This window comes from Brachyhypopomus gauderio, chromosome 9, assembly GCF_052324685.1.
Source record: "Brachyhypopomus gauderio isolate BG-103 chromosome 9, BGAUD_0.2, whole genome shotgun sequence".
NCBI lineage: Eukaryota > Metazoa > Chordata > Actinopteri > Gymnotiformes > Hypopomidae > Brachyhypopomus > Brachyhypopomus gauderio.
This window is the reverse complement of record NC_135219.1, coordinates 22,299,140-22,314,257: the sequence shown is the minus strand read 5'-3', so window position 1 is coordinate 22,314,257 and position 15,118 is coordinate 22,299,140. Positions and strand designations below refer to the sequence as shown.

Genomic DNA, 15,118 nt, shown 5'->3' with positions numbered 1-15,118 from the left:
ACAACAGATCGATAGTTTCAACAGTTTCAACAGTTCTGTAAAAGTTAAGAAGGGTTTATCGGAAATCTGTGAAGTGCCCTCCTCACGGAGCCGCTCGGACCAGAGAGCCTCGTGCTCCACTGCACTGGATCTCACTTTCTTGCTCACTGAGACTACGCAGAATCACATTGTAATACTCCAAAAACCAAAACCCATTTGGTGAGAATGTAAAGTGTTTGGTTTGCAGGTATGAAATCAAACCCACCCGTAGTTTTTCACACATCTCTGTTCTTCCCTCTCACAGGGGAATTGTTTGGTGACCTAATCAGACCTGATGAAGTCTGAATAAGTCACCATTTGCAGGAAATACCCAACATGATCTCTTGTGAATTTACATGTGCCAACTCAAAAAAAGTTCAAGGTTAATGGTTGTATGGATTATAAGTATCCATATTCATTGTATTACATTCAAAACTGGGTGAGAAGAAGTCACTGAAAGCTCTACTGGGCTTAAAGCATTTTACATGTGACTGAAGAATGTCCAGGGTGGTGTGGTGGTTAGCACTGTCGTCTCACAGCAAGGTGGTCTGGGTTCGATTCTCGGCTGCAATGTGTGGACTTTCCATGTTCCCCCTGTGTGGGTTTCCTCTGGGTACTCTGGTTTCCTCCCACAGTCTGAAGACATGTGTGTTAGGTTGATTGATGACTGTAAATTGCCTGTATGTGTGTGTGTAGTCCATGTGGGGGACTGGTGACCTGCCTGTGGTGTACCCTGCCTTCACCCAGAAATACTGGGATTGGCTCCAGCCCCCCATGTGACCCCGACTAGTGGGATTATGTGGTATAGATGATGGATGGATGAAGAATGTCCTGTTTGTTCACTGAAGTCATATCTCAGAACATCAAAAAAGGAAAAGTAATGGCCATTAAAAGTTCCCAAATGTGTTAAACTAAAATGGTCCAATTTCTTGCTCCGACTTTCACTAAGCCTAATTAACCGAAATGTTCCTTAGTGTGCTTCTTACTCCAGAATGGGATTTTAAAACCAGAAAATACCATTGTGAAGATGCTCATTCAGCAACGGAAAGGAAATGCAGAAAGGTTGGGTTTGTAATAAGGTGACACCGAGCAAGCAAAATGAAAGATTATACACCAAAAAAAATCACATCGATCAAAGGAACAACAAAGGAAAACCAGAGAGAGGGTAAAACTGTGTGGGAGAAAAAAAATGAGAAGATTAGAGATGTGTGGCAGGGAGCAGATACCAGGAGCTGCTGGGGAGACGAGAAGGCAGCTACACCGGTGGGAGAGGGCAGAGGAAGACTCCGCAGACGAAGCCTGTTAGGGATTCGGTTTGATGTCAGCACCAGCATACATGCTGCTGCATTGATTTCTCTAAAGCTCTGGGCTTCTGTCCCTCTGCCCAATCTTGTGCTGGGTCTGTTTGCAGATGTGACTTCGCTTCTTTGTCATAATGAAAGGGAGGTCGTGTTGAGGCTATGTCACAGCAGAGAGAGAAGGAGGAAGAAGGGGAGAAGGACAGGGAGGTGATGAGGGAGTAAGAGGAGGATATATAGGGTGTGAATAATTCAGTTGTTCTGCTTTAGAGCTCATGATGTGTTCTTTGAGTTGATGAGTTCTTTGAGTTCCACTCTGCGTCTCAGCAGGAATGTGTTAGACGAAATTGGTGTTGAACACAATCGTAATCTAGCCTAAATTCATAATCTAAACTGTTATTTAATAAAGGTCTAAATAACGTATGTGTGATGCCTGGGGCATTGTAGAGCAATGGTGCAATGCATATGCTGAGAATAGCGAAGTTTATTGAGGGCAAATTCACAAACCGAGTTGGAGTCACGGTCCAGGGTCACAAAGCCAACATGAATAACAAACAAAAGGGAAACTAGGCAGAAAAATACAACATAAACTGGAAATAACTCACAGGTTACACAGACAAACAACAACTAGAATGATTTCAACGCTTACTAACAGCCAGATGAAATGAAATAATACATCTAATAATCAGCACTGAACAAGACAAAGAACAGGGATTAAATACACAGAATGAACTAGAGAAACAACTAGAAACAGGTGGGAATGATAATCATGGGGTGGGGTTACAAAAGGCATGGGAGTGGCAGGAGGAACACATGGCAAACCGAAAGGATGTGAGGATGTGATTGACAGGTGGGGCCGGGGCTAACCATGCCAGTATGAACAGCTAAATTGGACAACATACAGATTTTACACTTGCATTGTACATTGTTACTGTAAACCCCACTATATGTAACTTCATCACAGCTGTTATAAACAGCTTATGGGAGTTACGCTTCAGTCAACATGGCAGGACTCCTTAGATTTTGAACATGTAGGGTTTGGGAAATTGAGTCTAATTAAACGAACGGCATGTAAGCAACTACAAAAACCTATAATATTGGATTAGCTTTTACACAAAATACCAAACTCTTAAGGAGGTCTGTGTACACTATAATACTAATTACACCCGTTACATTGTTATTGTTGTGATTGTTGTCTTGGTTAATCAGAAATGAACTGTATTAGTGCTAAACCTGTGGGTGTTAATAGAGTATAGAGAAGGGATATTGTATTCTCTTAAAGATTTCAGTGCTCAGCATTAGAACTATTCAACTGGTGTCATGAAAGGTCATTCTCTTCAGTGACCTCTAGGCTGAACACATTTATATAGGCTGAACATTTATCTTGAATGTGATTTTCAGTATTCCGTGTGCCCATAGCAGCATGCCTTTTTTTTTACATGCCTGTTTATGTACAGTCAGTGTGTGTGTGTGTGTGTGTGTGTGTGTGTGTGTGTGTGTGTGTCTGAAATAATGCATTTTTTCTGCCTTCTAACTGATATGTGGATTTTCCTAATTCAGCTCTTGGCTACACTAATTAGGCTCCTTGCGGCAATCAGAACACTAGAGAGATTATTAAATATATTAAGCATCATAAAATATATTTCTAAAATAGTGATGGCCTCTTGACAATAGGTTAAAATAAATTTAGTTGTGTTGCTCCTGACTCCTCCCTCGGGCGGTCTTGTGTGTAGCATGTGTGTTCGTCTGCATGTGTTTACTAACGTGTTTTAGTCCGTGTGTGCATTACTCGTTTCACCCCTTTTCTCTCCTGTCTTGTTACCGTAATATGTTGAGCTCATCTCTCATTAGTGTCTGTGTATTTAACCAAGCGGCTGTGTCACATTAGGTGGTCATCTTTGTCTGAGTGTCCGTGTGTTGAGTGTCGAATGTTGTCTCTTTGCGACCGATAAAGTATGTCGCTACTGCTATTTACGTAAGAGTCCTGGTCAAAAACTGATCTAGTCTTGGCATCCTGCCTATGCCTCGCAGCGTTATATTAATATTCAAAATACTAACACCTTGAACTGAAGATGATTGGTCATAAATTGAGTACGCTGTGCGCAATTGGCTGCCACTTCTCACTGGTGTGTGATTGGTTGTGTAAGAGTTGTTTAATAAATATTAAACAAACAAAATAAAATACAAATAAAAACGTTTGTCAGTTTGTTTGTCAGTTGCGAGTGGCTGAGCTAAGTAAACACAAATTGGTCTTGATGTGACCTCATGTGGAGTGGACTTCATGTAGATGCACCACAATGATGCAGGAAAATAAGAAGGTTTTAATTAACATGCCACTGTGCAGTGTAGTAGGCTCCCTTTAACCACTATCTGAACATAATACTAAGTACGACTCTCACATTATTTTAATTAGTTTCATATCACTGAAGATAAAGAGGGTTCCATAACTGAGGCTAATATTAACATGTTAAGGTTTATCTCCATAGCAACAAAGACTACCTCTAATAAAGTACTGTTTTAATAATACTGGAAACATGAGGAGATTGTTCTCTCCTGAGCAATAAAGACTCGGAAAACATAAATCACACTTAGGCTAGGCTTATACAGACTGGTAGGCCTTCTGTAAGCTACACTGCTAAGCAAACTTAGTCGGACTAAGCTTAGTCAAATATATGTAGATACATTCTTATCTACAATGAAATATCTTAAAGAAGCCCAAGATTAAAACCCAGCTAGAACCTGTTCATCCACTACCTTGTAAAAAACCTTTAGCAATGCAAGTTAATACTTGTTAATCCCGGAAGGCTCAAGTATTGATTTACAACACTTTCAATTTGTATCTGTAAACTCGAGAAGCCTCAGCCAAAGCCCCAGATGGCCTTTGTCCTTTCCTATTACTCGGTTTGTCATGCACTGCTGCTAAAGTTGACGGAATGGATGTGTCATGGTGGGGAGTTATGATGGTGGACCACGCCAGTCTCATCGTGGGGTGTGACCCCCCTACAACTCCTGACCGTGACACGTAACAGCTGTCACATCTGCTCTCCCTCAGTGTGAGCTGGGGATTGCAATTACAGTACCTAGCAATGTGCCCAGATAAATGTTGGTGGGATTTCAGGAGAATTCTTTATTTCTAGGAAGGACGCACACTCTCTTGGAATATAAATTCTTTTTTTTTTATAGTAAAAAGGTGTCATAGGAAGGTAGATTTGTGTTTGTAATTCATGCTTCATATGTGAGAGAAAGAAGTGCCAATTGTAATAGGGTGATCTGTTACATTTGAAAATGCTACACTACATTGTCAAAAGTATTCCAATCAGGTGTTCTAATCACTTCCATGGCCACAGGTGTATAAAATTAATCACCTAGGCAGGCAGACAGGCAGAATGTCTTTGCAAACATTTGTGAAAGAATGGGTCGCTATCAGGAGCTCAATGAATTCCAGTGTGGAACTGTGATAGGATGCCACCTGTGCAACAAGTTGTGAAATTTCCTAGCTACTAAATAAAATAAATAACTGACAGAGCGGGGTCAGCGGATGCTGATGCGAATAGTGCGAAGAGGTCACCAACTTTCTGTAGAGTCAGTCATAGACATCCAAACTTCATGTGGCCTTCAGATTAGCTCAAGAACAGAGAGAGCTTCATGGAATGGGTTTCCATGATCGAGCAGCTGCATCCAAGCCATACATCACCGGAGATGGGAGTAAGTCACACATGTGCAAGTCATAAGCAAGTCTCAAGTCTTAACCTTCAAGTCTCAAGCAAGTCCCAAGTCACTGTGGGAAAATTCAAGCAAGTCAAGTCCCTGCTATAAGTCAAGCAAGTCTCAAGTCAAGTCATTAAAATTATTATGCCCTAACTCCAGTTTCCATATTTAAATCACGTAAAAGACATCTTATCATGAAGAGCTGAATTTTATTTTCAATATTGAGAAGTACTGTTGCATTGTTTCTTGGAATTTTAGGAGGGTTAAATACGTTGTAGATAGGTGTCCAATAAAATAAAACCAAGTACATAAAATAAATAAACAATAAATAAAAACATAGCCTAAAATGTAAACAATGCTGACATTACATTAAAAAAAAACATTCAAGTACATCTATTTTAACATGCCACTGAATACTGACATGAGCTATTAAGGATGTTCCCAAACCGAACACATTCATCTGTGTCACGGTCACAGCTCCGGACCCTTCCCTGTGGGCGTGCCGTTACGTTGTCTGCGTGTCGTTATGTCCATGTTTATACTTCCGTGGGCGTGGGTTGTTTGTGAGCGTGTTCGTTTGTTACACCTGTGCCTTGTCTCGAGGTCACGTGGGTCTGTGTTATTCACCTATTTAATGTGCGTTAGCGCGGTGTCTTGTGCTCGTCTTTGTCTAAAGTTTCGTGCCTGTGTGAAAGGTGTATTTTTCTGTTCGCACTCCGCACGGAGCTTCGTGTTTGTGTTCAGCAATAAACGTTCTTCATTGCACAGTTCGACGTTCGTCGTGCCTCTCTACCGAGCGTCACAATCTGTAGTAATAAGAATAATTTGATTCTCTTTTGTAACAAACATAAAAAAGGCAAATTTCATTTCGTAACTGCTGGAACTTAGAGGCAATTTCAACATATAAATCATCAAATAAATTGCCAGTTACAATGCATTGCATTTGCAAAAAACTAAATTTGACAGCACTTTGTCGCTCATCTGTGAGCGATGGGATCGCATAATCACCCCGCCATGGCTGAACACACGTTCAACAGGTGCACTGGATGCAGGGACTGCCATAACTCTTACCGCCACCTTGAACAAAGAGGGTAGGGTGTGCCTGTTCATGGCCCAAAACTGAAGGCAGTTCTGTCCATCACAAATGTCCAAATAGTAAGTAAGTAAGTAAGTAAAATACATTTATATAGCACTTTTCACAGGCACAAGCCACAAAGTGCTTTACAACGGAAAATAAAATAAAATAAATCAAAGACACAAAAACACACACTATAAAACAGAAATAAAATACAGTGTACAAGGTCAACGGCTGCAACCTCCACCACTAACTAAACGCCTGCGTAAAAAGGAAAGTCTTTAGCTGTTTTTTAAAAGTATCTACAGTGTCAGCTGATCTTAAATGTGGAGGAAGTGTGTTCCACAGTTTTGGAGCAACCACCTTAAATGCTCGGTCTCCACGAGTCTTTAGACATGAGCGTGGCACAGACAGTAAACTCAGGTTGTTTGACCTGAGTAATCGTGATGAAGTGTAGGGGTGGAGCAGGTCAGCGACATACACAGGAGCTGTGTTGTGTAGTGCTCTGTATGTTAAAGTTAAAATCTTGAACTGGATCCTGAATTCTACAGGAAGCCAGTGTAAGGATTTTAAAATGGGTGTTATGTGAGACCGTCTGCTTGACTTGGTCAGTAACCTCGCTGCAGCGTTTTGAATTATCTGTAAACGTCCACGAGCTGATACACTAAGAGATGAAAACAAGGCATTACAGTAGTCTATGCGAGATGAAATAAACGCATGGATCAGCATCTCTAGATCTGCTGTTGAAACCATAGATCTCAGTTTACTGATATTTCTCAAGTGGAAGAAACAGGATCTTGACAGCTGTTTAACATGAGAATCAAATGCTAAAGACTGATCGAAGATAACTCCCAGATTTCGGAGGCTAGTGTGGACAGCAGAGGAAAGAAGCCCAAGATTTTGCTTAATCGTTTGACTAAGCCTATCAGGAGCAATGATCAATACCTCAGTCTTGTTGTCATTTAGCTGTAGGAAGTTATTTGAGGTCCATTCTCTGATTGATTGAAGACAATCTAATAGCCTAGACAAACTATGAACCTCACTTGGTTTAAAAGAGAAATAAAGCTGAATATCATCAGCAAATAAATGATAGGAAATATTAAAACTATTTAAAATCTGCCCCAAAGGTAACATATACAAAGAAAACAACAAAGGCCCTAAAACTGAACCCTGTGGAACCCCACAGGTTAATGGGGTTGCCTCAGACGTGTAATCTCCCATCGTAACTGAGAAACTTCTCCCAGTGAGATAAGAAATAAACCAATCAAGTGCTGTTCCAGATATGCCCACCCAGTCACGTAACCTATTTATCAGTATTTCATGATCAATGGTATCAAACGCAGAACTGAGATCCAGCAGCACCAACACAGAGCAGTCACCAACATCAGCAGACATTAAAAGATCATTTGAGACCCTCAGGAGAGCAGTCTCTGTAGAATGCCTCTTCCGAAACCCAGATTGTAAAGAGTCGTAGCAATTGTGATTTTCTAAAACTGTAATCAGTTGGTTTGCCACCACCTTCTCTAAAATTTTGGATAAGAAAGGAAGCTTAGATATAGGCCTATAGTTCTTAAGCACAGCCGGGTCTAAATTTGATTTCTTTAAAAGAGGCTGAACAGTGGCGTGTTTAAAATAAGATGGAAAGCAACCTGTTAACAGTGAGGAATTTACAATGGCCAATATAGCAGGGCCAACGGTAGGTAAGACCTTCAACAATAATGAAGAGGGTATCACATCCACGGAGCTACTTGATGGCTTTAGCCTCACAATTACATCCAGCAGATCATCTAAGCTGATAGGCTGAAAGGAATCCAAAACAGTAAGAGAAGGTGGGCGGCTAGAAGAGGAAACACCTGCCACTGGCTTAATGCTGGACCTAATGTCCATGACCTTCTCCACAAAAAACACATGAAACCTATTACAGTCATTGACTGAAAGACATGGCAGCGCTACAGGAGGAGGAGCTACAATATTGTTTATGGTATTAAATAAAATCTTTGGGTTTCTTTTGGAGAGTAAAATTTGATTCGCAAAAAAGGAGGACCTAGCATCCTTTACTAGATCATTAAAAGAGATGCGAAGCTCCTTTAGGTACAGACGATGTACTTCCAAACCCGTAGCTTTCCAAAGTCTCTCAGATCTACGACACTTCTGTCTTAAAGAACGAACTTCATCAGTCATCCATGGAGTTTTGTTAATGATAGGCCTAGACCTAGTCTTTAGAGGAGCCACCTTGTCCAGTAACAGGGAACACTCTTCATTAAAAGACTGCATTAAAGACTCGACGTTGCTACAGTTTGGATTTAAATCACAGCAGAAGTTAGCCGAAAACTATAGTGGTTCTGCTGAAACTGTGGACTGGAACATAAATCTCTCTTCTGTTTTTTAGTTAGTCATATTCTCATACAGTGAGATTCCAGACTGATTTTGAGCTCTACAAGCTCACTTAATTAAACTGATTTCTAGTGAACATCATTGGTATCAGTTGAATGTGGAACAGAATGCATTGCTTGTTATTACTAAATGGATTTAACTTTACTGGCAGACATTGATAACAAAACAAGAGAGAAAGAAAAGAATGTAGTAATGTATATTCATTTAGCTTTTTTGCTAATGTTCTGTAAGCCAGTGATTAGCGTTAGCTTAACAGACACAGTCACTTACCTCTCTTTGTGGGATTTGAAGTGGCGAATGAAGTTTGAAGTTGTTGTGGTCGTGTCGCTGATTTTGGTACTGCAAACCCTGCACGTTGCTGTTCGCTTTTTGTTCTTCTCATCGACTACATACTCCTTAAATCCAAATTTCACTATTTTAGGAGTAGCCGCGTCCATGATAAGAGCAATCATCAACTCTGTTGGTCTGCCGCGTTCTGATGGGTTGCCAGGTTTATGCGCATTACGCGCAACAATCGTCTATTTTTTTTTTAAAGAAATTCAAATATATATATGTATCATCTCAGTATGTACAAAAAAATACAAGTCATTTCGAGTCGTCTGACCCAAGTCTAAGTCAAGTCTCAAGTCATGAATACCAAGTCAAAGTCAAGTCGAGTCTTTTATCACTGTTAATCAAGCAAGTCTCAAGTCCCTAAAATCGCGACTCGAGTCCGACTCGAGTCGAGTCATGTGACTCGAGTCCCCCATCTCTGTACATCACCAAGTGTAATGCTAAGTGTCGGATGCAGTGGTGTAAAGCACGCTGCCACTGGACTCTAGAGCAGTGGAGGCATGTTCTCTGGAGTGACGAATTGTGCATCTCCATCTGGCAGTCTGATGGATGAGTCTGGGTTCAGCGGGTGCCAGGAGAACGGTACTTGTCTGACTGCACTGTACCAAGTGTAAAGTTTGGTGAAGGGGGGATTATGGCATGGGGTTGTTTTTCAGGAGTTGGGCTTGGCCCCTTAGTTCCAGTGAAAGGACATTTGGGACAATTCCATGCTCCCAACTTTGTGGGAACAGTTTGGAGCTGGCCCCTTTCTCTTCCAACATGACTGCACCAGTGCACAAAGCAAAGCCCATAAAGACATGGATGGCAGAGTCTGGCATGGATAAACTTGACTGGCTTGCACAGAGTCCAGACCTTAACCCAATAGAACACCTTTGAGAGCCAGGCCTTCTCGTCCAACATCAGTATGTGACCTCACAAATGCTCTTCTAGAAGAATGGTCAAAAATCCCCATAAACAAACTCCTAAACCTTGTGGACAGCCTTCCCAGAAGAGCTGAAGCTGTTCTAGCTGCAAAGGGTGGACCAACATCATATTTAACCTTTCGGATTAGGAATGGGATTTCACGTAAGCTCATACTTGAGTCAAGGAAAGTGAGTGAATACTTTTGGCAATATAGTGTAGATATAATAGAGTTAATGATTAGAAATAAGTCAAGGCAAGTGTCACGTTACGGAGGCCCCCTGCTGGCCGCCCCCGACAGCAGCGGCAGTAGTTCATATTGTCCTGTTGTTGTTGTGTTTGTCCCTCAGGTGGGCGTGGCCCATTATGGATCCCGACACCTGAGGGTCATTTGTCTGTCTATATGTCTTGTCTTTGTACCAGTTGACTGCTGGTTATTGTATCCTTCATTTGGATTATGTCACGGGTTTCAGTTGGTGCATGTTATTCATTAAATCCTTTTTTCCCCCTGAGACTGGCGCGATCGCTTCCTTTTTATTTGCACTCCCTCACCCGTCAGAGCACGAGTATGCGTGGTGAACTAGTAACTATGTTCAGAATCCTTTGGAGGCCAAGGGTTTGAATCACCAATCATCTCCAAGCCTAAAATTAGATTTGAATTGTATTATGGTTCCTGTTTGCTATCTATGTGTATTGTGTGCGTTAGTTGTTATATCCAAAAATGAGCCAATTCATTCATATCCAAAAGTAAAATAATATTACTCAGAGGTAAAAATATATTGATTCTTCATAATACATACAGAGTTATTGTAGGGAAATTAACAGAATGAAGTATAAAATGATTTTAAAAAGATGAAATTTAACAATGTAAAATGAATTATGCAAATTACAGTCTAATCAGCATGAGTAACTCAATTGTTGCTATATTGACTGAGATATAAAACATTTTCAATACTTTAACAAATCTGAAAACCTCTAAGCTCATCTGATGAAATGTAACAAAGATGAACAATGATCCCAGGTGTCAAAGACAGGAAAAGACCAGGCAGACACCAGAGGAGATGAATCAGAATGTTTTTTTTGAAAATATATATTCATTATTCTCAGATTCAGATTCAGGAGATAGCAACACGTTTCTCAGTAATATCAACATTACAAAATGAGTTGATAAACAAGCAAAACGCTATAAATAAACAATTCAACAATTCCTGAAGAATTTCATTTTGCTGTCAACCAAGTAGCATAACAAAGAGCCAGGACCAGTTTGCTGTCTTGCCAAGTTCTACCAGTTTGCTATCTCGCCAATACTTCTCAAAGGATGGGTAGATAAAATTAAAGAAATTACCCACATTATCACAGAACATTATCACTCTTTAACAAAGACATGAAAATTCTAGCAAGACCCTAACCACCAGATTACAAGCTTATTTCAGAACTTACACATCCTGACCAGACTTGCATCCTTACATAAAGACACTTAACCACTAATGACCACAAACTACTTAACTACACATCACACAAATTGGAGTAGATACACTAAATGCAGAGAAAGCTTGTGATAAAGTCATTTGGGAAATTCTTGATTGCCACATTTTATAAATTAAGGTTCAGAGAATCATTTATAAAATTGATTAAAAATCTTTACTCAACACCAAAGGCCACAGTAAAAATAAGGGACTCGTATAACCAAATGTCATGCTGCAGTGAAATGCTAGGCAGGGATTTGTCACGTAGGGCTACGCCCCCCTCTGTAGCTGTCACTTCAGGTTCCTGCTCCTCGTGTCTGTGTCGTTCCCTGCGTGTCTGTCTCCATGACCCCCCCACCCGTCTGCCACATTGTCATTGTCTTCACCTGTGTCTAGTTTAGTTCTGTGTATTTATAGTCCCTGTATTTCTCTAGTCGGTTGTTTTGTGGATATGTTCTGTCATCACTGCCTTGTGGTAAATTGCTATCTCCCTTGTTTGCGCTTTGTTCTGTGTTACACTGCTTTGTTACACTACCGTCTGTTTTGTCAGGCCTCTGTATTTATTAATGCTGTCAATTCCAGGTGCCGCGATTAAAAGTCCTCACCAGGATTTTGCTCAAGCTTGCTAGATTTTCTAATTAGCAATCCAGGTAAAATTAGTGGAATCAACACAATCCAGGAAGCCAGAGCAAAATCCTGGTGAGGACTTTTAATCGCGGTACCTGGAATTGACAGCACTAATATTTATCTCACCTGAATGGCTCTCCCGTTTTGACCCCTGCCTGTGATTTTGACCCCATTTCTGTTCTCAATTTTTGGACATCCATTAGCATCATGCAACAAAATTCAAATATCAAAGGGATTCAGACCCACAGCATAGAACACAGTCATCTTACATGCAGATGATATATTACCGTACCCTCTATATTGTCGGTTCCAAACTATTTTCAAATATTCAAAAGTCTCCAATTATTCTACTAACCAACGGGACCAAATGAACCACAATTATTCACATTCAACCCTCATACATTAGAGTCTGTCATTTCCAACAACAACAAAACCTAGTTAGAAAAAGTAGCATCTTGTGATTCATTTACTGTTGCCTCAATCACAACTCAAAGCCCTAAAAACATCTTCCAAAACCTGAATGGTTACCCTGACAGTTCATCCTCTTCATCACAACCCCCCCCCCCCCATGGTTAAACACAATCCATTTTTTAAATTATTTCCCTCCCTTCAGGTCTTTATTCTTCATCCTCTCCATCTTCACTTCAGCTCCATTATCAGGATGGGAGTGATGCTGGTGATAATGATGGGATTCTCTGCGCAGTGTTACTGCTGAGCCCGTTGAGGAGATGTATCTGACATCACCATCGTGGTGCGTGTTAAGCATCGCTCCTACGGCACCCTCTCACACTCCCACTAGAGACTGGAGTAATTAGAGGATGACTAAAGGCTCAGAGCATTTTAATATATATTTTTAATCAGTATCACGATTCACTTGTTTAGCAGAAGTCTTATTCCCTTATGAACCTAAGTAGCCTTGAATCTCAAGTCTCTCATGAAATATTTATATTAGCACCAGGAAATAAACCCTTCTTATCTGAAAGGGTATTCTGTCGTATTTCCCATGAGCTCAGTGCCTAAGACTATGTGAAGCCCCAGGGCTATTATAACAGTGACTACAGGAATCCTCCTGCCTGGACTGTACTCACACTCTCAGTACTGTCCCCCAAAAACCCAAACGTAACCCAAGTACATTTGTCAAATTCCACAGAAACAGAACTCATTTAAAAAAAGTATTTTTCTATTTGTACCAATGGCATGTATATCAGGAATACAACGTGTGTATCAGGGTAGTTTTTAAAATGATTATTATTTCAGGGCACAATAAGGGCTGTTTGTGCAGAGATCAGTACTGTATTACTGTAGCAGCTACAGTACTGTGTATTACTCATTTTAAATCAGGGCTGGCAGTGGCAGAGCGTGCTGGGATGATGAAGCGTTATGCTCATGGAGACGAAAGGCTTTTAATGTGTGTCATTTACTATTAGGCAGGGTTCCATAGTCAACGCTGCTCTAGGGAAGACTTCAATTGCCTCAGTGTGTGTGTGTGTGTGTGTGTGTGTGTGTGTGTGTGTGTGCTTGATTTCATTCTAGGGCATGTTAACAACAAGCTGTGCGTCAACACTTTCTGATGTAAGCTATTTCAGAACTGTCGTCTCTGATTGTGTGTGCGTGTGTGTGTGTGTGTGTATGTGTACACTCATGTGGGTGTGTGTGTGTGTGTGTGTCCATGTGTGAGCCTGCTCATAATCCTAGGAAACCTCCTCATTGATGATCCAGTGTTGTTTTTGTACCTCTGCTCGGAGTGAGGGTGTATGGGTATGTGTGTCTAAGGATCACATGCTGGGTGTGAGGTGCTTGTATTAAACCTTCCGTGTTGCTGACTGATCAGTCTCTCCGTAGTCATGCCCTTCGGTGCCTCTCCCCTGAAGCCGTAGAGGACTGAGCCCGCCTCCTCCTTCAAACGGTTTCTCAAACCTCGAGAAGCCTCTCAAATCTCTCACTTGCACTTATGCAGATCTAAGCGTATTTCAGATTCATTCAGTCACTTCACTCAAACAGAGCATGCTGATATCTTTTACTTCAGTTATAACTTTCCTTATTTTTACAGCCAGGGAGCAAGAGCTAGCACCTCACGTCAGAGACACGCTGTACTCTCTTCGGGGGCTTGCCGAGTGACTCCGTCCTGCAGTCTAGAGTCGGGTGGGGCGGTGGGGGTCACACTTCTCATTATCAGTGTATGAAGTGGCACGTCTCAACGAGCCCTGGGGCTGCTGCTTCGGCTGGATGTATGAGTGTGGCAGATGGGGGAACCGGGTCGTGCAGTCAGGAGGCTGATGGATCAGCCCACTGGCAGGTTTGGGCAGTGCCAGAGGGGAGACCCCACAGAGACAGACGCGTTTCTCAGGAGTTTACGGAGAAGAAAGTCAATCTCCGTTGTTCTGCAGCGTCTGTCCCATTCCTTGAAATTACCTGCTTGATGCACTTAACAGGTTGAGCAAAGAAAAACATACATTTGACTCAAAATGGTCTGGCACCATTTTCCATAGCTTGCCATTTCTTGAATAGCTCAAGTGATTCTATGTGCTGAAATGAATTATTGTAAATAAATATCAACATTGCATTTGTTGTTTTGCATGTAGTTCCTAGTCTTATAGAACAATAGGTAACAAAAACATTATCAGCATCATTTTTTTATGACTTAATTGTGCCATTAATGCTAATTTCTGTACCTTTAGAAAATCCAATTACAGAATTCAGATAATCCAGTTTAAGGGATTTTTATTTTCATTTAAATTACGTTGTGTTTTGTGTACTTGTTCATTATATTTATTTTGGTTATGTGGAAAGTATTACAAAACCAATGACAGAATTCATAATTAAAATGTACTGCGCCTTATAAGGTCTGTGAACGTTTAGAACGTGTTCACTTCCTGCCTTACAAATAACCTGGAAATGAACTGAATTTTGTTCAATTTTTTTCCTCAGGCTTTTCGTTGGCCAATTGCCAGTAAAGTGGATGGCAATGAGATGCTGGAGATCCAGATATTCAACTACAGCAAAGTCTTCACCAACAGGTGTGTGAACGCAGTGTAGCAGTGCACGCTGTATAGTCCACACGCTGCACAGGCCTGGAGGGTTTCAGTCACACCAGCCCACCGAATAATGTAAACACGCTATGAGCAGCTAACCGGCTATATTCATATCCATTATTGCTAGGTTTTCAGATATGTTCATTATATTGGATGGTTTCTTTGGTCGTATATCTGGTTAAACCTCCAAACACACTCTAACGTCAAAGCTAGATATTTTTCGAGGTGAACCTGGTCTGGTGAACCCAGAAGTGCCTCAGGGCCTGA

At 41.1% G+C, this 15,118-nt stretch overlaps 1 protein-coding gene across 11 annotated transcripts in view; it reads left to right on the top strand.

Moving 5' to 3' along the window:
* The window catches only part of otofa (otoferlin a), a 62,792-nt gene that overhangs the window by 7,317 nt on the left and 40,357 nt on the right, over positions 1–15,118 (top strand). For all 11 annotated transcript variants that reach the window (XR_013133360.1, XR_013133359.1, XM_077017961.1 and 8 more), the window contains exon 3: positions 14,748–14,836. Coding sequence is in view for 9 of the 11 variants with exons in the window: in XM_077017961.1 (XP_076874076.1) it covers positions 14,748–14,836 (89 nt within the window). In the remaining 2 variants the exon portion in view is untranslated. The remainder of the gene's footprint in view (positions 1–14,747; positions 14,837–15,118) is intronic.